Genomic DNA, 25,629 nt, shown 5'->3' on the forward strand with positions numbered 1-25,629 from the left:
GTTCGCGCGCATAAAAATGAGAATATCAGAAAATTCCGGAAAAATATTTTTATTAGGTTGGTCGCCCTGTGTTTAATTCAGGCAAAAATCGGCTACGATCGACCCCGTCGGTGGGTCCACTGAGTTATTTCTCGTTCCAGCCAGTGCACCACGACTGGTGTATCAAATTCTGTGGTATGTATTATCCTGTCTGTCTGTCTAATGGAAAAATGTAGCGGGTTTCCTCTCTATGACTGCTTCAAAATGACGATATGTTTGACATGCAATAGCCGATGATTAATATCAATATGTTTAGTGCCGCCGTGGTGTCGTTAAATGAAACCAACTTCTTCCATTGTTCTTGATGATATGTCGTCTGGTTAAACGAAACCAACTTCTTCCATTGTTCTTGATGATATGTCGTCTGGTTAAATGAAACCAACTTCTTCCATTGTTCTTGATGATATGTCGTCTGGTTAAACGAAACAAACTTCTTCCATTGTTCTTGATGATATGTCGTCTTCTTTACAAGGACTCCACATTATTTCCATTTCATTATCATTGGCTAGAGCAGATAATCACAACTATGTCAAATGTGGACATCATAGGTTCTTACCCTCATATATTTGAATGTTGGCATGTGCCATCTGAAGAGAATGTTTCGCAAAGAATTATTTTATTTTAATGAGATGATGAGGGAGTTTGTGTGCTTCTTGTATATTGAGACTCTTAAATAACAAAAGAAAGAAAGAAAGAATGCTTTAAAAAATGTCACAATTTTCTATAATTTTTTTTTTAAAAGAACAAAATTAAAACGTATGTGTTTAACATTTTTGTTTTGAAGAATCTGAGAAGATGGCATCTTCTTCTTCACGTGAAGATCGGTTTGAAGTAAGCATACATCTTTATGTACAATACTTTTTGGTTACTATTTTGTATTTTTTAGGTCGAGATCGTTAGTGATATCATCTGTACTTTGATACACATTTATAATTAAGATAGAACCCAAATACCTGAAATTTAGTTTTTTAAGGTTATTACCTGTTATTTACCCCAAAACAACTTTTTTTGCCAAGTTGTAGGTTTTCCCATGTGACGGCTCTTATATTATTTTAATTTTCCATTTTGTGCAATTTATGAAACAATACCAGGCCCAACGACTGCCCCACGAATGGAATATCTGAAAACTACATGTCAGAATTACTAAATGTTTGACACCTAATTGAATAATTAATCAATGTGTTCTAATTTAATTTTCACAGACGTACAAGTTACGGTACCGTAGTGTAAGTCACACTGAACATGTCGTTGGAAACGTTTAGTCAAATTGAGAAACACTGGACAACTTGTAGCAGACATTTAGTCAAATTGAGAAACATGGGTTTCCAGTAGACAGAAAAGGTGATATCATTCATCCAATTTCTCATAGACCGGCCGTATCCGCGATTATGTTTGTGACGGATCGCTCGCCTGAAAAACTCAGACTCTGCCAATTCGAAAACACAACTGCAAATTAATATACACTCGAACATGTATATAACAACTACTCAATGGACCGACAGCAAGTGGCCGTTTAGGACAGGTGGCCTTTATATAGAGGTCACAAAATATTCCATCGAGACCCCAACATATTTCATTATGATATGTATATGATATGAAAAACCCTGATCTCAGTACTTACAGCATTTCAGGTTTCGTGTCATCTGGTGGTTCTAGTGTAACAATGCGACACTTTCACATTTTATATCAAGAACATACATACATGATAATACACAATTTCGTGAAGTATTTTTGTAGCATACGGACTTAAAAGGTAAACAATAAACGTCTTTATACGGTTTAAAATTATTTGATATTAGTACTTCATTTTTATTGGGGGAAATGTCGGATTTGCGAAACTAAAGTTAAAGTTTGTCTTGTTTAACGACACCACAAAGCCACATATGTCAAACATTTAGTAATTTTAACATTAAGTCTTTGAGAAGAAGCCCGCTGTATGTTTTCCATTAGTAGCAAGGGAATCGCGTAAATAAAGGTTCACTAACTGACTCACTTTCATTAAATCGCGAGCATTTAATTCGGTGGGTTTTTTACAATACGTTCTACTTTTAATACGTATATATTAAAATAAATAGTACATGGGCATAACCCTGAAATGTAATGAATTGGTATCACCTGAGCTGGAAGAATGTCACGATATTTTCTAATAGCGCTATGCCTGTAAACATAATATGCACATGGATCTTCAATCACTTTCAGAGCTTTAATAATTGCCTAAATGTCAGCAGTAAACATTGATGCTTAATCGGGCAGTCTTGTGGAAATGATTGTCTCTGAAGGAAAAACTGTAGTAGAAGCCAAAGAATTCCCATCCCGTGATCCGTCTTGTGTAAACAGGAATGTACGGTACTTGTCATGGATAACACAATGACGCGAGGACAATTTTTTCTTTTTAATTTTGGAATCGGGAAAACAAAATACGTTTTGTATAATATTTTGTTGTAGGTAGAACAATAATATTAGAACATAAAAGGTTATGACATATTATGTCATAACCTTGCAACCAATGAATATTACTCAAAATGTTTGTATTAAATCCATCGACACCGTGATATATGATATGTATGAATTGGTTCAATAATTAAGTCACCAGAGGGCAACAGGTTATGACATTTTTGGTGATTTTACAAATATGACACCTTATTAATTGGTACTACTGGCTTCATGTTATAAGGGCCATATTTCATCTTTACTGTTCAGAATGTGAATGATGGACATCATGTGAGTAATTAAAGGGGTCATTGCTAAATTGTTTTGAAAAAAGTGCCTTCATTACAAATGACAGAAAGTCGTATTTACAAAATGAACATACATTACAGGCAATCAACATATTCTTATATAATACAACTAACAAGTGAACTTTTTGTCCATTGCCTTAGCTTTCAACTTTTAATAGGAACCAGTTGCAATTATGGTAGCAATCTTGTATTTCAAAGATGGACGCCATGCAAAACCTGTTAGTACCAATATCTTAGAATTCATGCCACCTAGACAAGCGACGTTTTGGCCTTTAGAGTTTAAGAGTTTTGAAGTAATCAATGCAATTATATTAACCCATATATCACTAGATGGATTTTTGTAAAAGGAATGAAAAATACACAATAAATTTTCATGGAAAAGGTGCACCGTCATTTGTGAGTCTTTGGTATCATTCTGTTCAAGCAAGATGTTTTCATTAAAGAATTTACATGCACATTAGACTCTTGTAACCACCAACCTATTTTCGTGCTTATATCCATTTAAGGCTCAATCACACTGATCTGGGCACACACCTCAGCTATCTGGGCTGTCTGTCCAGGACGGTGGATTAGTTGTTAGTTGGTTAGTGGCTAGTGAAAGAGAAGAGGGTGTAGTGGCCTTACACCTACCCATTGAGCCCTTAAGAACTCGCTCTTGGTTGGAGCCGGTATCGGGCTGCGAACCCTGTACCTACCAGCCTGTAGTCCGATGGCTTAACCACTGCGCCACCGAGGTCAGTTAACCACACTTATCCAATTCGCCGCAGGCTATGGAAGCCAAAGTTAGGGTATTTCACACAATAACGTAGAACTGTACTGTCTTTATCAAAGGTACTCCCACGTCATAATGTTTTTATCATATAAAATAGTTATTAAAAGTAGAACTGGCGATTTGTAGAATGTATTGCAGTGAACATGACGACACGTGCATTGTCCTTATAATTCAAGTCCTTTATTATGTTCATATAATTTTAACCAATTGTGTAATCTAAAGTTGATTGGTTGGTATATAACTGATAACTGATGATGAAATTCCATCCGATTCGCATCACTAGCAGCAGGGCAGGGCATATTCGGTGGGTGGTTTCCATCGTCATTCTATTCTGGCGATGCGTCAGTTCTCTTGCATCTTCAACATGTTCCAGGCTGCTCGCCATATTATACTAGATAACTGTGAAGTATGTCTTTACTTAGAAGTCTGGCGCATCTACAGTTAATTTGGTATAAGGGTTGAGCGCTATGTAGGTAAAGGCACAAGTCACAGCAGAGTAGCAGTTCCAAGTTCTTTGTTTACCTTTTCCGATGAAAGCAGAGGTAGTGTCACATTCCTGTGAAGTTGTGGGAAAGGCAGGATCAGGGACTTTCTTTGTCCAAGACGCCATATTATATACCATGACGCCTGCTTCCTCGAGTACTCGTTCCTCACTTTTCTCTTAAATGTATATGTTACACGTGTTGCATATGTCCCATGACACATTGTAGTCTTTATGAATGTTGAATGGAAAAGAAAGAAAGAAATGTTTTATTTAACGACGCACTCAACACATTTCATGTACGGTTATATGGCGTCAGACATATGGTTAAGGACCACACAGATTTTGAGAGAAAACCCGATGTCACCACGACATGGGCTACTCTTTCCGATTAGCAGCAAGGGATCTTTTAATTGCGCTTCCCACAGGCAGGATAGCACAAACCATGGCCTTTGTTGAACCAGTTATGGATCACTGGTCGGTGCAAATGGTTTACACCTACCTATTGAGCCTTGCGGAGCACTCACTCAGGGTTTGGAGTCGGTATCTGGATTAAAAATTCCATGCCTCGACTGGGATTCGAACCCAGTACCTACCAGCTTGAAGACCGATGGCCTAACCATGACGCCACCGAGGCCGGTGTGTATGGAACAGAGGTATGTCGACATACTCATTAAATGTCAGGTATCTGGTTAAAATAACATTCCATGAAGTTAGGCGGACCTTTTTCGTGATCCAAACAACAACCAACAATCGTGCAATATCACCATATGCAGACACTAGACTGGATGTATGGACAGTCAGGGTGTATTGAACCTCTACCTACATGGTACTCAGCTCTTAGATCATTTTAGATGCAGATGATCTACATTTCGTTTATTGGAAGGTTTTAGTTATCGTGTATGCTAAGACTACAACAATATTATTCCATAGGAATGGGTAGGACTTTTGATAAAGATCGGCAATGCAAGGTTTTCCTGTGGGACACCATTTGTGTCCCATAAGACGAAAACCTGCAGTGATTGGTTAGATGTGCTTGCAAGAGTTTTATTAGATATGAATGCACAAATGCTCATCAGAACGTACTGAGGTGTGTGTTTGTGCGAAGTACATTATTCAACAGAAATCCCTGCCCCTGTTCTCTTCCACAAAGTGGGGAATTTAGCTTAGTCGGTTGAGTGCTCAACTGAGTGAGATTTTTTCTCGTTCCTGCCAGAGCACCACAACTGGCGAAATACCGTGGGAAACTGCATATAAAAGATACCTTTCTGCATTGTGAAAAATGATGGCCACGAGTCAGAATTATCAAATGTCTCACATCCAATGATTAATTAATAAATGTGTTCTAGTGGTTTAGTTAAACAAAACAAACTTTAACTCTTCCACAACTTCACAGAATGTGGTATTACGTCTGCTTAGTTTAGGGGAAAAAAGTTAAAAGGTGCATGAAACTGCTGTCCTGGTGTGATTCGTGGCTTAGCCTACATGGCGCTAAACTCTTACACCAAGGTCAACGTAGATGCTCTACATTTCCAGCTACTGGAACATTTCACAGTATCTCTGTCGTTCATACTGTTATGTTGGGTTTCTTTTAAATATGACTTTCTGTTGTTTGTAGTAAAGACACTTTTTTTTCAAAACAATTTAACAATGACCCATTTAATTTCTCACAGAGCGTCTTGCAGTGAAGTTGAAATAGGTCCCTCGTGCATCAAACAGTAGTACCATTAACGTTAAGGTGTTTAAATGCTTCAAACCACCAAAATGTCAAAACCTATGGTTACCTAATTTCAAAATCAGTTTTTAATATCATACATCAGTTTGAAGAGGGGCTATTTTGTGTGATATGTTGTGGCTATATTAATTGGTTATAATGTTCTGATATATTTTGTTTCCACAAACCCAAAATAATGTCGAAAACAAATGTGTCCTCGACTCATTATGTTTATGGGGTAATATCCACCAAATAGCTAACACTTAGAAACGTCTATCACATTAATTTATTAACAGGAGGTATATGTCTATTTAAAAAAAAAACACCCACTATGACAGTTTGATCGCCCAGGCCCATGGATACACGAATCATCAGTCTATTCCATGGCTTTAATGATTTCCCAGATTTCAGCAGTAAATATGTATGCTTATTAGTGGCTGATGGAAAAACCGGAGCAGAAGCCACAACATTCCCATCCCAATATTCGTTTGTGTAAAAAGGAAAGAAATCACGGAATCACTCTTGGATTTCGAGGAAATGGTGTTTATAAGCCACTGCATATGTTAGATCTTTCTTGAGATGCCCAACATCGAATACAGTTTTCGGTGGTTTGATACACCACGGTGAAAAAGCAATATATGAAGGCATTTCCAAAATGTCTTCGATCTTTAGTGAGATCATAACTTGACTAGCATTGTGTATGAGTGACCACGCAAATCATACTTGTATATGTATATAAGATCGATAGAGACAACCGCCCACAGTGGTGTAGTGGTTATGCCATTGAACTTGAGGCTGGTAGGTACGGGGTTCGTATCTCACCAGAGGCAATGGGGGATTGTTCATGCCAGTACCTGATCCAACCCAGAAACCCAGAGTGAGTGCACCGCTAGGCTGAATGGGTAGGTGTAAGGCCACATACACCGAGTTTCACCCACTTCACAGGTGCGATTACGGGTGTTTCTCCCGAATGTATGACCACGCATGGAGGATTATTACCCGACATGCACTACAGGTTCCGTGTACTCTGGGCTCAGGTGATACCGATCTAGCTCAACTGACAGCAAGCGTGGAGCACGGCCCTGCCAAGTAGTCCCATACCGAAATGGAAATACTGTGGCTTCACCATTCATCTCATCATCATCGATGTTTGTAATGTCAAACAGAAAGAAAGATCGATAGAGACAGAGCATAACCTTTCTGTATGCTTCCCATTCAGTCTTGTCAATACTTTTTAGAATATTGAGTCTTTAGGCCCTTCTTTGTAACATATGTTAAATGAGGAGCAAAAGAGAACCTCTTGTCCAAAATAGCCCCCAGTACTTTGGTCTCCAGAAATGAAATCAGATTTTTCTCCAGAAACCATTAAAGATCTAAATGGTGACCTCTTTTTTTTCTGGCAGCTATGTATACAGACAGTTTTGGACAGAATCTAAATCCATTTTCATTTACTCATTGTCGACGTTTGCTCAAACAAATCAGCGACAGACGTTCAGTGATACTCATATTGGACGACCTGTCGCAAATCTGACATATAATGAGCTATCGACATATAATGAGCTATCAACCAGCACCAGGTTTTAAACACTGGGTAATGCTGTTAATTTTCACATAAAGTTAAACCTTGAGGCACACACATCTCTTGCGAATAAGAATATAAATAACGAAGATCCCAATCGTACCTGGGAAGACCTATTTTTTAAAGAAATTGGTGATAAAGTCAGGCATACAAACTATTAGGTCCATGTCAGGTGGTATTATAAGCTTTCTCCGGGTCAAAGAGAGATGAATACCAATTGCTTGTTATGGATGAAAGCATCCCTACAAAACGTTTCTAACAAGATAATCGATTGTGCTATATCTAGACCTGAAACCACATTGCACGTTAGTAAGATTTTGTGGGACTCAAGATACCAGACAAGTGTACGGTTGACCATTCGTTTCATGGTTTTACAAATGCGATAACTGGTATGACTTGTTGGATCCTTATCGGGCTTAGGAATAGGAATAATAATAGCTTTTTTTCAATCAGAATGAAAGTAACCAGACATCCAGATTGTGTGACATATATTTAAGAGAACCATAAATTATGATTCAGGTAAGTGTTTCAATAGTTGATAGTGTATTCCATCTGGTCCTATTGAAGTATCATCGCCTCTGCTTCCTGCAACTTTTCCCAAAGAGAACTGCCTTTTATATATTTAAGCAATTTCAGATGAATAGTTAATAGGTTGTTTTTCAGCTTTACTTTTAATAGATGTAAAAGCATATATCCTGAAAGAAGAGGACTTATGGGCGAAATTATCTGCCAAGTATTGGCAGTGTGACGATAAGATGTGACATCGTGTCATTTACAGACAAGTGGCGAACTGTATTACTGAATCTTTTCTCCTTGATTTTACGTATCCTGTACCAGGCAGATTTCACGGCTGTTTGAGAACTCTACTTGGCGACATAATGTTTCCATGATGATTTAGTACTCTATCTAGTAGCTTTACAAATGTTTGAACCTCTCGAGGGTCCTGTTTCGCTCTTTGTTTGTATCTTTACATGTTTCATTGAACGATGGTTCATGGAAACACTTCCATACTGCTGAAGTCCAAGGAATGGTATCCTCTGCAATACCTTTCACGATGGAGGTAATGAAGTCATGGGATCATCAGCATTAGTAATGACAGACTGTTTCAGTCGAGTACGGCAGAGATGCCAAAATTGATACCAGTTTGCTTTTTGATAACGTCCATCTCTGAGCCCATTCAAGTGGTGGAGGTCCATCATTCTCCAAAATAATTGGAAATGTTATTGCAACAAGGGTATAGACACACTTGCCAGGAGATATCAAGATAAAGTTATTGATTACAAATGGTTAAATCAATGGATATGAAAGAACCACAGGCATGATGAAAGTATGTATGACGTTTATCATTAAATAGTATTAAATAATTTTTGAGTATCAAGTTTACCTCTTTTATTTATATCATCTCATCCCCACAAAGTGTGGTGAGCATTAAAATCACCTATGATAACAAATGGAATAGGGAGTTGATGAAGACGATCTTGGGAGTTCCTAGTTAAAATTATAATTATTCCGAGGGCTAAATAATAATCTAAACACACAGTAATAGGTCTATGAGCTGTAACTTTTACTGCCACCGCTTAACTTTTCTCCGAGGAATGTTTTCATTTGCATGTCTTGCTGTCATGGTCAAACAGACCACAGCGAGCAGACGTAAGTTTTCCACGACGTGTGTTCTGACCATGGCCAAACCTCTGGCATTTGAAGGAACGCAAGGGGTTTGAAATAAATGGTTCAACGGGAATACTAAGGTAACTGGCTTTGACAGATTGGGGAAGAGTATGGCCTTTAAAAGTGATTGTATTTAGAAAATGTTAAAGGTCTTGTCATTCCGTTTTAAACTAAAAATGCAACCATTTCACACGCCATTTACAATTTACAACACCCCCTTCCCTACCCCTCCCCCATGTTTCATTTGATTTGTTAGTGTGTTTGTTTTTGGGGGTTGTTGTTGTTGTTGTTGTTGGTTGTTGTTTTTTTTGCGGGGGGGGGGGGGGGGGAGATGCTGGGAAATGTTATAGGCCGTGTCATTCAAAATTGAACTAAATCATGTATCAAGCGTGAAATGCGATATGTATCTTCGATGTTGCACGTATATTGCAAGGAATAGAAATTGCTCCATGTTCTAGCTATTGTGCACAAGATGGGAGTGGATTGACCAATGAGGAATCAATTCTTAGCAGAGTTGCAAAGGGCGTTGTAGTCGAATAGGCCTGTACACTGATATAAATATTCAGTATATAATTAAAATATTTATTAAAGGTGAGTTTATCGGAAGATGAAACGGAACATTAAATAGAACTTTATCATGGGCAGTCAGCTTTGTGGGATTTAAATGTACGCGAATATCACAACAAAAACGCGAGGAAAACAAGTTTGTTTTGTTTAACAACACCACTAGAACACGTTGAGTTATTAATCATCGGCTATTGGATGTCAAACATTTAACTTTGACATATAGTCTTAGAGAGGAAACCCGCTACATTTTTTCCAGTAGCAGCAAGGTGTATTTCACATGCACCACCCCATGGACAGGACACTACATAACACGGTCTTTGATATACCAGTCGTGGTGCACTGGCTGGAACGAGAAATACAGCATCGATGGGGACGGGCATCAGTGTCGCGAAGCTGTTAATTATATGAGTATTAGTACATCTATTTTTAATTAAATTATACAATTATGAATGTTAGTTTTTCAAAGAAACCAACGCATCTGTACATACGATTTAGGGCTTCATTACCGGAACAGTAACACATCGCACCCAGTCACCCACATCACGAATATCGTTCATATATATATTGTTTTAATCACAAAATTATTTTGTCTCTGGTTGATTAAGTTTATTTAGCCAGCACATTCATTATGACGTATGATTGTTTCATGATATTTAAAAACAAAAGTAGCCCAGAACTAATGTACCACGGGTTTTGGTCTATGACCTTTTCCCTCCTTTCAATTTTTATTTCCGAGGTCATTAGCAGGCTCATACCCAGGAGAAGGGGCATAATGGGAATAGAAATTGCACTTATAACTCACCTCACCCAACAGACCCCAATACTCAAAATAGATCTTACTAAAATCACTTAAAGAGGCGTTCTTATTATGCGATTAGTCGCATCGACTTGTAGCATGCGATCGAATCGTACTGCGAGAACACCTTGGTGCGCGGTCGGGTTGGGAGCGATCCCGGTCGGTAGGCCCACTGGGCTATTTCTCTTTCCAATCAGTGCACTATGACTGGTATATCAAATGCCGTGGCATGTGCTATCCTGCCTTCATATCAAGTAATAGCAGAGGAAATGTAATGTGCAGAACGAGAATTGACACATAACTATTTATAACGCTCAGCTGGGGGGGGGGGGGGTGCCACAGAAGCAGACGACATAGCAAATTACTTTTTTATTTCAAGTTGCAGTGTTAAGTTTCCCTAAAATAATATAAATGAGAGATTCTACGAAAAGTCCTGGTTGTTATTAGGATGTAGCGTGCTGGCCCATACATAATGCAGCCATAACTAAGTTTAGATCTAACTAAAGATATATACAGTCGAAGCATAACCTGTCCCCCTTCTGTATTTCCAGTAACCTTTAAAATCTAAAGGGCCTTTCAGTCCTTCTTTTTAACATGTTTTAGATGGGTGGCGAAAGATGGACACCTATCAGATATGACTCCCAGAAATTTGGTCTCCTTCACAATTGGGATCGCACTTTTGCGGGTTTTCTAAGTTGGCTACTCTTGGGAGTGGCGGTCCTACTAAGGGTGAACACCTGTAAGTGGATCATGGAAGCAACCGATTACTCGCGCTTATATCCAATTACGGTTCAAGCACGCTGTCCTGGATACGCACCTCAGCTATCTGGGTTGTCAATCCAGGACAGTGGGTTAGTTGTTAGTGGTTAGTGAGAGAGAAGAGGATGTAGTGGTCTTACACCTTCCCACTGAGTCGTTAAAACTCGCTCTGGGTGGGAGCCGGTACCGAGCTGCGAACCCTGTACCTACCACCCTTAATGTCGAATGGCTTAACCACAACACCATCGAGGCCGGTAACAATCACTTGTGTAGGAATACGGTTTTGTCATTCAGAGTTTGCCTAGAAACAACTGTGGATCTAAATGATGACCTCTGTTCTGATAGATATGCATACAAACAGTCTTTGTCTTTGAAAATCGAAAGTCATTCTCAGTTGCAGATTATCGACATTTATTCAAACAAAGCTGCAACTGTGATACTCGTATTGGATGGACGATGTGTAGCAAATCTGACACATAACGAACAATCACATTTTACACTGGGTGACTGTTGATTTTCAAAAACCGAGGGAAAAAAGGAAATCGACCTCTTAGGCCGATATCATGCAGCTGATTAAAAAAAAAACATACTTTCACGTGGTATCGTCACGTGACTACACTGGGGATAATGATTTATTGTTTCAAACAAGTGCACGTGAGGCGTAATGCGTAGTGCGTGATGCGTATTGGGGCGATCACCAAGGAATTTGGGAATTAACGTATTTTACAACATGCATCACGCATTGCGTACATATGGAAGCGCTTCAATCCACATCTACGGCTTTATTAATAATCGGCTATTGGATGTCAAACATTTGGTCATTTTAACATACAGTGAAAGAAAAAAACACGCTACATTTTTTCCATTAGTAGCGAGTAGTCTTATATGGACCATCCCACAGACATGATGGCACATACCATTGCATTTGATATACCAGTCATGGTGCACTGGCTCGAACGAGAAATGGCCCAATAGGCCTACCGACGGAAATCGATCCCAATCCAACCAGGCGAGCGTTTTACCACTGGGCCACGTCCCGCCCCGTACGCCTCCTCCTCCACCGTCATTAGTACTGCTTATTAAACATGTATAATATATTATTAAAGTAATATCATGTATTAACGGTTGATAAGAATGCCAGAATGCTAATTTAAGTAAACTTTTAATAAGTTCGGAATCACATCCATCAAATCCCTTTGATAAGCATTTGCCGTGTTTTAGCATAACTTTTGAGAATGCATCTTTAATGTTTGTCCCATGAAGCATGTTGTCGCAGTTTTCAATTTTGTATGTCACTTTTCTTAATTGATCATTTTTGTAATACTGGCAAAATTATCCCCTCTCTTACACATTAACAGCTACTAACGACTAATTGCCAGGGTCACAGGCTGAGAACAAATGGAGAGTTGGCATGTGAGTCAACTGAATTTGTACCCTAAACCACATGCCAGATGCCAAGTCAAGCACGCAAGTCTCATGTCGACGACATATATTCCTGCACCATCGTTTTCGCCTTCATACACAGTAAATATAAATTATTATGTTATATGTGTTATATTTGACGAATTGTGCTTTTTTTCCATTCAGTTTTTTAAACTTGGAACTTAATATTTTGTCAACAATTATGAAAAATAAAAACATACCGACATCCAAGTGGCATTATCTTCTCAACATGGAACTCAGAACTATTAAGTATAGTTGTTTTTGTTTCATAACACCTCTACAGTACATTGATTTATTAATCATCGGTTATACATTGTTAGGCATGAAGAATCCCCCTACATTTTTCCATTGCATGCAAGGAATCTTTTGTATGTACTCGTCCACATACAGAACACTCACAGGATAGAACTGTTGTTTTTTGGTTGGTTTGTTTTTCTTTTCTTTTTTGTTTGTTTGTTTGTTTAGTTGTTGTTTATTTGTTTGTTGTTGTTTGTTTGTGTTTTTTTCGGGGGGAGGGTTGTAGTTTGTTTTTTCTCCAGATATAAAGATATAATACAGACATTCTCTAAATGTCATGGCACCACCCTTTCTGTATTCAACATGAGGTACGTAGATGTTTTCAAGTTTGCAAGTGTACTGCCTGAATGTGTTCAAACGCTGTTTATGTCAGTTTTATTAAAACAAAATGTTAACACTATCGGCAATGTAAATGGATTTGGTCTTATATAGCCTCGACTATGAAAATCTGTTTACGATTTATTATCTCATTCCACTCATTAACGTTGTATATTCGTAGTGAAATGTTAGCACTAATAATACTCACCATCGACTGGAACTAAGAATGGTACCAGAGCAGCGACCAGGGCGCACAACTTCAAAACGACCATCATGAGTCTGAAAATAAGATGAGAAAACCATTAATGGAAATATCTCAAACATCGTAAAAGTAGACCAACCAAAATAGCAAAACATCGCCATTTCCCACACCGGCGGATCCAGGATTTTGTAATAGGGAGAGATCATAAAGTTCTACAGAAGAAAAGTTTAGGTTTGTCGATGGTAAATGAGTCAAGCCAAAGGCAGCGGGATTTGTAGGATGCTTCGGGTAAATGCACACTAGAATGTGGGCTTTTTATATAAAGTTAAAGCTTATTTTTGTTTAACGACACCACTAGAGCACATTGACTTATTAATCATTGGCTATCGGATGTGGTGTACTGGCTGGAACGAGATATAGCCCAATGGGCCCACCGACGGGGATCGATCCCAGACCGACCGCGCATCAAGCGAGCGCTTTACCACTGGTCTATGTCCAACCCCTTTGAAATAAAGATGCTCAGAAACGTGCTATCAAGGCAGTTTAGTGTGGAGTATGATTTTTTTAATTTTTTTTAATGTAATTAAAATGACACCCCCTCCCCTCTTGATTCGCAAGTGTCCCATGTTGTTAATATTAATACCCAGTAACAGTTTAACACTTGTTACGTCTTCCAGTAGCAACTTAGTGTAGTCCGAATTGGGACGCAGGTCTTCATTGATGTATACGCGCGGGACGTAGCCCGTGGTACAGCGCTCGCTCGATGCGCGGTCGGTCTGGGATCGATCCCCGTCGGTAGGCCTATTGGGCTATTTCTCGTTCCAGCCAGTGCACCACGACTGGTATATCAAAGGCTGTGGTATGTACTATATAAGATCCCTTGCTGCTAATCGAAAAGAGTAGCCCAATATATGTGTGGTCTTAACCATATGTCTGACGCCATATAACCGTAAATACTATGTGTTGAGTGCGTCGTTAAAAAAAAAAACATTTCTTTCTTTCATTATGTATACAGACAGAAAGAAATACCAGGAAAGAAGGAAGGAAGGAAATGTTTTATTTAACGACACACTCAACATATTTTAGTTACGGTTATATGGCGTCAGACATATGGTTAAGGAAGGAAATGTTTTATTTAACGACACACTCAACACATTTTATTTACGGTTATATGGCGTCGGACATATGGTGAAGGAAGGAAATGTTTTATTTAACGACACACTCAACACATTTTATTTACGGTTATATGGCGTCGGACATATGGTGAAGGAAGGAAATGTTTTATTTAACGCACTCAACACATTTTATTTACGGTTATATGGCGTCGGACATATGGTTAAGGAAGGAAGGAAGGAAATGTTTTATTTAACGACACACTCAACACATTTTATTTACGGTTATATGGCGTCGGACATATGGTTAAGGAAGGAAGGAAGGAAATGTTTTATTTAACGACACACTCAACATATTTTATTTACGGTTATATGGCGTCGGACATATGGTTAAGGAAGGAAGGAAATGTTTTATTTAACGACACACTCAACATATTTTATTTACAGTTATATGGCGTCAGACATATGGTTAAGGACTACACAGATATTAAGGGAAGCAACCCGCTGTCGCCACTACATAGGCTACTCTTTCGATCACAAGCAATGAATCTTTTATATGCACAATCCCATAGACAGGGTAGTACATACCATAGCCTTTGATATACCAGTCGTGGTGCACTGGCTTGAACGAGAAATAACAGGAAAGATTGACTGCAACCAAAACACTCATGTATAGTTAAAGTTTGTTTTTGTTTAACAACACCACTGGAGCACATTGATTTATTAATCATCGGCTATTGGATGTCAAACATTTAGTAATTCTGATTCGTAATCATCAGAGTAAACCCACTACATTTTTCCTAATGCAGCAAGGGATCTTTTGTATGCACTTTCTCACAGACAAGAAAGCACATACCACGGCCTTTGTCCAGTTGTGGTGCACTGGTTGGAACGCGTTAAAACCCAAGTCAGATGAATGGATCTACTGAGATGGTTCTATCGTGCGACGCAATCACCTCAAGCGAGCACTCGACCGACTGAGCTAAATCCCCCCCCCCCCCCAGTCAGGACGTTAACCGCGTTATTTTTATATATATAATTCTTTATTTGTATTTGTGTATTGGCATACAAACATATAGACACATACATATTCAAATAGTTTACATAAAAAATAATTATATGTTTTATCAGCAACAAGAAACAACAAAAAAGGCAAACTAGGCATACATTAATATACTAGTGCATTGTTAATATAATATATAAGAGAGTTACAAAAGAGAAAAACGCGGTGGTCTCACTTACTTTGATTAACACGAATAGAAAACGAAATCTAAAAAGATACACATATAGTGATTCTAATGTTCTAATAAAAAGGCAACATTTGTAAAGATTTCGTCCCCTTGTAAATTTACTTTTGAAACAAGTTTCTCACAAATGTAATACTCTTTCACCAAGGCGAACAACTGCATAAACAAAGGAACATTGTTTGACAGACGTGAGTTATAAATGTAACGTTTTGTGATCAAAATTAAATGATTTAACATCATTTGCCCTCTCTGTATACCAAACATCATTTGATCGTCGAAAAATAGGCGTAATTCAGTAATGTAAAAAAATCTTCTTTTTTTCAAATCCTTCCAAATCAGTTTTATATTTGGACATTTTACGAATAAATGTTCTATAGTTTCTTCATCGAGTTTACAAAAAGTACATAACGCATCATCGCGTACTCCAGTTTTATACAAATAGCTATTTGTGGCCGTTATGCTGTGAAGAATTTTATATTGAAAATCTATTAGTGATACTTGTATAGTACACAATCTGTGTATATATATATATATATATATATATATATATATATATATATATATATATATATATATATTTCTATACCAGGGAGTTATTTTCCATAATTGTGGACCAGCGAGTTTGCACAACACCCTCTTTTCTCTCACTAACCACTAATCAATAACAAACTAACCCACTGTCCTGGACAGACAGCTCATATAGCTGAGGTGTGTGCCCAGGACAATGTGATTGAACATTGATTGGATAGGAGCACGAAAATAAGTTGAAATGAAAATGATATTCAATCTCTCATTACTGACACTCGATTACACTTTACTTTTTGTACTTCTTGCAGGCATATTGAAGTTAAAGATGAGTCGAATTTGATCTACAATGTCAGGTCTTCGTATTAAATACAGAAATGGGTATATACAAAATTAGACCGTTCTTTGATTTCTGACTAGTAAAAAGGTTTGTTTTGTTTAATGGCACCGCTAGAGCAGGTTCATTTATTAATCATCGGCTATTGGATGTCTAAGAAAGGAAACCCGCTACATCTTTTCCATTAGTAGCAAGGGATTTTTATATGCACCATCCCATAGACAGGATAGCACATACAACGGCCTTTGATTATGACTAGTAAGACCAAAGTTGTTGTTTTGGTTTGTTTTTGTAGTTTGTTGGTTTTGTTTCGTTATGGGTTTTTTCGGGTGAAGTTTTGTTAATTTAGGATTCTTAAGCGGGGTGGGGGTTTGTGGCTAGGGAGAGGTAGTTATGGGGGATGTTTTGTTGTTAATTAACTTAGGGTGTATGTGTTGTTTGCTGATTTATATTGGTTTTCTGGATGTTTTCTTTCTCTAAACTAACTGTCGAAATAACCAAACAGCAGGGTAGTTCAGAATGTGCTGAGGTGTCGTTAAAAACAAGCATTCTCGTTGCTTTAAGCATTTTCAGAGATCGTCGACAGAACTGTCCTAACGGACATGTTAGTGGATTTGGATTCTTGAGGATGTCGCTGTATTGTTTGCTAAAACAATGAGCAATTAACGACAGAGTTATTCCCACCTAGCCGTGACGTCCTCGATAAAGCATCGTCTTCCAGGAACCACTGAATGGACGGATTGTATCTATTGATAGACCTCGCTTCATTGTGATAACCCGCCTCCAGGTACTAACACATTACCGCCATAATGCCTTGATATGTTACTAATTCGGTTACTACGACGACTGGGAACAAAAGCAGAGTGTGTTAGGAGAGAAAGATGCCTTGTATCTGAGCATTGACATCGCTTCATTGTCATAGTTCGCTTTCCAGTACTAACATATTTCTGCCACAATGTTTTGATATGTCATTAATGTGGTCACTACGAGGACTGGGCACAAAGGTCGAGTGTGACAGGACAGAAACAGTGCAAATACAACAGCAATTGTTCCAGTCATTTGGCAGATGGTTTTACTAATCGTATCACAGCATTGTATGTTACTGATCAGCAGATGCTTCTTGAACAAGAAATATATTACGGTATGGGAAGATCTCAACGGAAATGTCAGATGTATAATCATAATGATATACGTTGTAGATGATGAATATAACTTTATTTTTAAATGTCTATTGTGCATGCATTTTCGTTCAATATTTGTGTATACACTTATGTAATAATTTTTTATTAGTAACAGAAAAGACGTATGTCATATTGAAAAGATATCTTTAAAATGCATTATATGTACGTTTGCAACATAAACTGATGGAACGATTAAAAGAATCACACCAATACTTACAGGATTGAAAGACTACAACTAAACCCCTCCTCGTCCGTGGTGTCAGGAAATTAACAGTATTACTGACATTCAACCTCACATTGCTGACATTCAATCTCACACTACTGGCATTCAACCTCACCTTACTGACATTCAGTCCCATATTACTGTCATTCAGTCTCACCTTACTGACATTCAGTCCCATAGTACTGTCATTCAATCTCACCATACTGATATTCAGTCCCATAGTACTGTCATTCAATCTCACCTTACTGATATTCAGTCCCATATTACTGACATTCAATCTCACCTTACTGACATTCAGTCCCATATTACTGACATTCAATCCCATATTACTGACATTCAATCTCACCTTACTGACATTCAGTCCCATATTACTTACATTCAATCTCAACTTACTGACATTCAGTCCCATATTACTGACATTCAATCCCATATTACTGACATTCAGTCTCACCTTATTAACATTCAGTCCCACATCACACCTTTGTACTTTATACAGACAGTACAGCGCTAATATTGACTGAATTTTGGTGTCCCCTAACGTCTTTGGCTCAGAATATTTAATTGTGCATCCTCCGTATATGCACCACTTCTTAAACGTTTTTTAAATGAGTATGAAATGTATGCATCTGTATGAGGCGAAAGGCATGTTGTTAAAATTCGAAGTGCACCTAACTCTAAATTGAGAAAGGAAAGGAGTGCGTGTTTAACGATGTCTCATCAGATTTTTAACTGCAACCATCGTGTTGTGTCTTAACATGTCGTTATTTCAATAATGTGTCTCGAAAGTAAGAGGAAGAAGGAAATGTTTTATTTAACGATGCACTCAACACATTTTATTTACGGTCATATGGCGTCAGACATACAGTTAAGGACCACGCAGATATTGAGAGAGGAAACCACATCATGGGCTACTCTTTTCGATTACCAGCAAGGGATCTTTTATATGCACCATTCTCCAGACAGGATAGTACATACCACTGCCGTTGTTACACCAGTGGAGCACTGGCTGGAACGAGAAAAAGCTCAATAGGCCCACCGACGGGGATCGATCCTAGACCGACCGCGCATCAAGCAAACGCTTTACCACTGGGCTACGTCCCGCCCCAGAAAGTAAGAGGAAATTCGCTGCTGGTAAATACGCCATTCCTAGGCCTATACTACGCCAATGCATGTTACAACATTTTAATGTACGACTATTTCCGGAGTCTGAACGTTATATGGCTATTTTGACACTCTGTCTAGAGAGAAGAGAGATGAAACTCGCTGCTGCCATATACGCCACTCCTAACTTCTATATACATATTCTCATAGAGGAGTATCACATAGCACGACTTTTGGTATATCAGTTATGTGGCACTGTATACGATGGAAAATACCACAAAGTCCACCTCAGACGATTCATCTCGGGTGACCGCTCTGCAACTGAAACGCAATCCCTCCCAAATCCCTCCCATTGGGAATGTTTACAAACAAAAGCAGAAATCAATCGAAATGCCACGCCCACAGCTGGTTAGATAGATTTAAGTAAACCTTTCTTTATCAAGATTTAGACACGACAGAAGCCAAACGGGTTCGTTAAAACAAGCATGGTTAAGATTTAGACATGATTGGTACCGAGCAAAAGGTCTATTGCAACAATTATATTTAAGATTTAGAAACGATTAAGAAAGACTTAACATTAAACTTAAATTCCCAGTGTAATTCCGACAGAAACATTTTAAGGGATTTTCGAATTTCTTGGCCACGATTTAGATATGTCGTATGTTCGCGGACCGTCCTTAGTAACACAACCCTGAGAACTATGCCGGAGGTGAGGAAACGTTTAAAGACAAGGTAACGGTAAACTGAAAGGTTATCCCCATTTCTGACTGAATCATCTTAAGAAACACCTCCGTGACCTAGATTTAAACATTTCTGACACATCTTAGTTAAACTAATTCTCTTGGCGTCCATTAAAACAATTCGTTCACAGTTCAATCGTTGTAACACAATTCTGGGAACTATGATAGAGGTGAGAAAATGTTTAAAGACAATATAACAATAAATTGAAAGGTCGAACCCATATCCGACTGAATCATCTAAAACATCTCCTTGACCAAGATTTAGACATTTCTAGTATTTAGTCTGAAGATCATTCGAGAAATGTTACACGTGTATCCGCTTTATTTTAGAGGTCAGTCAATTGTATCCTCTTCTAAAACATCGAGAACATGTGCAATTTAGATTATAACGCTGGTCAAAGTATACGTGTGAAATACTAAAATGGAATATAGCGTTATTACAGTCAGTAAAATCATCGCCTATACCAACATTTTGTCTGATGTCTGTCATCCTATAAGGAGGATTGTTTCTGTTTCTATGCATGTGTGTGTGTGTGTGTGTGTGTGTGTGTGTTTTATGTTGTATTTTTTTTTTTTTGGTCTTGGTGTTGTTCGTTATGTATCGTTATATGTATCGTTCTATCCAGTGCACCACGACTGGTACAGGGGCTGGACGTGGTAAAACGTTCGCTTGGTGTGTGGTTGTTTTAGAATCGATCCACGTTGGTGGGGCCCCTTGGGATATATCTTGTTCCGGCCAGTGCACCACGACTGGTGCATCAAAGGCCGTAGTATCTTGTCTGTGGAATGGTGCATATAAAAGATCCCTTCAATAAATGTAGCGGGTTTCCTCTCTAAGACTATATGTCAAAATTACCCGATGTTTGACATGCAATAGCCGATGATTAATAAATCAATGTGTTTTAGTGGTGTCGTTAAACAAAACAAACTTTAACATTGTTAAGCATATGTCTATTGGTTTTACGTTCTAATATTATATATCGTTAAAGGAAAACAAAAACAACAGTTTTACTAAGGTTGTCCCAGAATGTTTTCATTTTGTAAAGGTGTGAGGCGTCGTCATTATTCTATATCTGGTGAGTGAGTTTGTCGCATCTTTCCTGCTAAACTGGGGTCGGAGGATCGAAGCCCATCAGGGGACCCATTCTGTGATCGGGTTTCCCCTCGTCTCAATCAGTGCCTCAAGACTGGCATATCAAAACATGGTATGAGCTGTCCTGTCTGGAAAAATGTAGCGGATTTTCTCTAAGACTGTATGTTAGAATTAGCAAATGTTAGATAACTAATGGTCGATGATTAATAATTGCTACATTGTTTTCATTAGTAGCAAGGGATCTTAAATATGCATCATCCCACAAACTGGATAGCACATCCCACAAACTGGATAGCACATACCAGTCGTGAGCGAGCGCTTTGCCACTGGGTCTAATAATGGTGAAGTCACAGACAAATTAAACGTTTGCGACAACGCAATGCATGTATTCGTTCTATTCAGTCATGGAATACCCCTACTTGCTTTATGAATAAACGCAACATAATTGTGTCTTTTTCCCCATGGGACAAGTTTACCCCAATGGGCAAATATACTGCATATAAACGATGCTTTAGTCTCAAAACATTAACTTTTTGTGTTTTTTAATTGGACATTACCCTGCATGCCCGATAGTCAGTTACGCCTACTCGTGTTCCCATCCTATCATAAGGTCAGGTCAGGTCATCCTCCGTCCAGAACAGGAAAAGGTTTCGGGTGTGTGGGAGTACAAGCAGCCTGAACAGGGTAGGTAGAAGACGGGGGCTGATTTTGGTGCTATTGAAGCCAATAGAGAATGTTACGTACTTTCTTGAAGGTAATTTTGACGCATAATTTAGAATGGTTCATCAAATTCTAAAATGGAGGTAATTGGTTAATACGGTATTAGATGTGCTGACATAAGCGATGATCATCACCCACACAGACACGGCGGAAGGAAGTAGATGGGGGACTGACAGATCGAGGGCGCAAGGCAATGTTTCTAGGGTGATTCGCAGGTATGCTCTACCGTAAAAGTTTGAAACCTAGATGTCCTAAAATGCAATTTCCAGTATCCTAGAAGTAAAAATCATCTCTCCTTTAGATTTACTACTACTAATATTTTTGATTCACAATTATTGGGGGCTAGAGACCCCCATACCCAGCCCCGCTGCTCCGCCGTGTCTGCCACAAATAAAAACATATCAGTTGGTAGAGCGCTCACATTTGGTACTTTGGCAGCAGTATACAGTTATCTCCTTGTGTATCCTGTCGCGAAAAGAGTTCGCTTATTGTTTCTGCATTGATGTATGTTTGAAGGCTAATTATTTGGAATATAAATTCTGAAATTCAATGATAGCCAATGAGTTGTTTTTAAAATTACATAATTTGTTTTTTCACCAGAAATGAAGACGGTTTAGCTGTAATGAGGCTTGGTATTCGTCCATCTACTTTTCCTTGTGGCAAAAGTGGGTCGTGGTCAATTTGGGTAATTTTCAAACAGGCTGATTTTGTGAACAATTGAATAGCTAAACCTGTATTCAACTGAGGATTTTTGTAAGGTTTGATGAGAACAGTTTCCACTAATATATACGTCACATCTGCGAACTCCCGCTTGGGTATGGTTTGTATGTGTGTGTGAACATTGTCAGAAATACAGCCAAGATCATGCAGTTTGTATGTGCGTGTGAACATTGTCAGAAATACAGCCAAGATCATGCAGTTTGTATGTGCGTGTGAACATTGTCAGAAATACAGCCAAGATCATGCAGTTTGTATGTGTGTGTGAACATTGTCAGAAATACAGCCAAGATCATGCAGTTTGTATGTGTGTGTGAACATTGTCAGAAATACAGCCAAGATCATGCAGTTTGTATGTGTGTGTGAACATTGTCAGAAATACAGCCAAGATCATGCAGTTTGGGCATGTTGTGATGGACATAACACAATAATTTAACTCAGTATATTTAAAATTAGTTCTCTTTATAAATGTTTTGTAATTCCTTTGAGACTAAACATATTTGTAGCTTTCATAATTTCTAAACCATAGGTGGGCGTTTAGAATGCCAGGGGCCGGTATGCATAAATCTCTCAGCTGAAGATTCACAAATAACTGTGGTCTTCTACGTTCGGTTGCACGATCGATCTCGGTGCACCATTTCTCAACCAGAATTGCACAGCTGGTATATAAACGTATGTGAATTTATGTGTTACCCAGTCTGTAGGAAAGTAAATGTAATAGATCCCTTGCGACTAATGTAAAAATATAGCGGGTTCCCTCATAAGACAATATCGGAATTATTAGATGTTTGACATCAAACAGTCGATGATTAATAAAACAATGTGCTTTAGTGATGTTGTTGAACGAAACAAACTATGCTCCTAAATTGCAAATAAATCGTATTTGTAACCGTACCAAGAAGGAAGGAGGCGAAGCTGTCCAGTTAAATGAATGTAACATATAAAAATTAAATTACCACTAGCTACTGCCAATAGGAGCACTGTATGCCAACACTGCCACATGAAGACGATTTAAATAACAGCTGGTGCGTTGAAGACTGTTAGATTTGTAATACGTAGTAACATAGTTACTATTCTGAAGTAATTTTGTTTAGTTTTTTTGTTGTTCTTCTTTTGTCATTACGTTGTGTTTACTGCATCTGACTTGTCGATTAATAAATATCTGTTTCTGTTATCTTAGAATAGATAATTCAGATTATGAAATAATATTCACATTTAGCATTGTCCCTTCATGTCTAGAATATTCACACATTTGAACAGGTTACGGCTAGAAGACATTCGAGCTATTTTATGTTTAGTTCAGGAAACGACCTAGCTAGAAAACGTGTTACAAGTATTTGAATGAATGAATGTTTAACGACACCCCATCATGAAAAAGCATCGGCTATTTAGTGTCAAACACAAGTATTTGTGTTATAACCTAAAATGTATGGTTTCACCATGAACGATTACATTTTATATTAAATTTCCAAGAACAAAAAGAAGGTAGATCATTTTAAATTAAATATTTAAACAACAGGTAGATGAAATATGTGACCTGGTCCTCCCTTCGGGTCGGCCTTTTAAACAATCGAATTCCACCTATTTCCGTTAACTACGTAAAGCCGTGCGCCTCCCTACCCGATGTACACTACAAAGCCGTATTGTTACAAAGACATACACACAATGTGTTTAATTGTTTGGCTTTAAACAAACAAAGGAAATGAAACAATCACCCACACGTTAGCTCTGTCCATGACTGCGGGGCTATTCAAACTCTCACCTACTTCAGATATGGGCAGAATGGCTGATTATTTCAAAAATGCCTGTACTTTCGATATAAACCGAATGTTGCATTTTCTTACCGGAGTCTTGATTTCCGTGAAAACACATTTTTTTTTTTATCGAAGTCTTCCCGAATGCATTGTACTGAGTTTAAGGAAATAATGAATGACCAGAAACACATGAATGCAAAGTCTTGATGGAAAATAGTGTCCAAGGTCGAAAACCGTGTGCTTCAGTGCCATTTTTGATGATTTGTTTTTGTTTGTTTTTTCTAACGACACTACTGGAGCACGTTGATTTATTAATCATCGGTTATTATTAATCATCAAACATTTGGTAATTCTGACTCATAGTCATCAGAAGAAACCCACTATATTTTTCCTAATGCAGCAAGGGATCGTTTATATGCACTTTCCCACATACACGAAAGCACATATCACGGCCTAGACCAGGTGTGGTGTATGCCGGAACGAGAAAAAGCCCAATCAGTTGGAAATATCCACCCAGGATAGCGTGCTTGAACCTTAATTGGATACAAGCACGAAAATAAATTGAAATGAAATGAAACTAAATTGCTTCCATAATCTAAGTTAGGGAATCAATTAAGTACTCCCCTCAATTATGTACTCCCCTCAAGTACTCCCCTCAATTATTTTCACAGCGAGGTGTGACACTAGTGGCAGTCCTCTTACATACTAGGGGCGGGACATATCCCAGTGGTAAAGCCCTCGTCTGATGCGCGGTCTGTCTATGATCGATTCCCGGCGGTGGGCCCATTTGGGCTATTTCTTTCTCCAGCCAATGCTCTATAACTGGTGTAACAGAGGTTGTGGTATGTACTAGCATGTCTGTCGGATGGGGCATATAAAACTATTTTGCTACTAATATTTCAGACGCTATTTAACCGTAATTAAAATGTATTGAGTGCGTTATTTTAGAGAAAAAAAATCGTCCTTTCTTCCTTCCTTTCTTCTGTCTTCTGCAAGTTTAGATTTTGTCACACGACTCTGGGGAGTAACAATAATAAATCATAAACCAGGTTATTTTCAGGACATGGACAGACGTTGTGTTCCTTCTGTGTTTTCGTTGCTGGAGTTAGGTGTTTACGAGTAAATCAGAGCAATTATAAAATATTTTCAAGACTTAATATTAAAATGTCAGTTGCAAAGCTGTATAATAACCAAGAATATTTTTTCAAATTTTCATGTGAAATATAAAAATTATATCTTGAATTACAGACCCACAAAGTAATTGCACCCATGTAATAGATACATTTGTAAATCAACCCTGTAAGGGGATTCGAACCGCAGATCCTCAGCATGAGAGTCCAGCGCACTTAGCCACTACCAACTGATCTTTATTACACTTAATAGATCCCATTACGCCAAATTCTGTTTCAAGAAAACAAAATTAACTATCCTGGTCCAATTAATATAAATTATATTAAAGAAACATTGTTTTTATGGTACAACTATAATGTCCTCTTTTTTGTTGTT

At 38.2% G+C, this 25,629-nt stretch overlaps 1 protein-coding gene across 1 annotated transcript in view; it reads right to left on the reverse strand.

Moving 5' to 3' along the window:
* Positions 1-25,629, reverse strand: part of LOC121378113 (chitotriosidase-1-like) — a 107,613-nt gene that overhangs the window by 72,185 nt on the left and 9,799 nt on the right. The window contains exon 2 of the mRNA XM_041506213.1: positions 13,380-13,450. Within this exon, the coding sequence (XP_041362147.1) occupies positions 13,380-13,450 (71 nt within the window). The remainder of the gene's footprint in view (positions 1-13,379; positions 13,451-25,629) is intronic.

This window comes from Gigantopelta aegis, chromosome 7 (assembly GCF_016097555.1).
Source record: "Gigantopelta aegis isolate Gae_Host chromosome 7, Gae_host_genome, whole genome shotgun sequence".
NCBI lineage: Eukaryota > Metazoa > Mollusca > Gastropoda > Neomphalida > Peltospiridae > Gigantopelta > Gigantopelta aegis.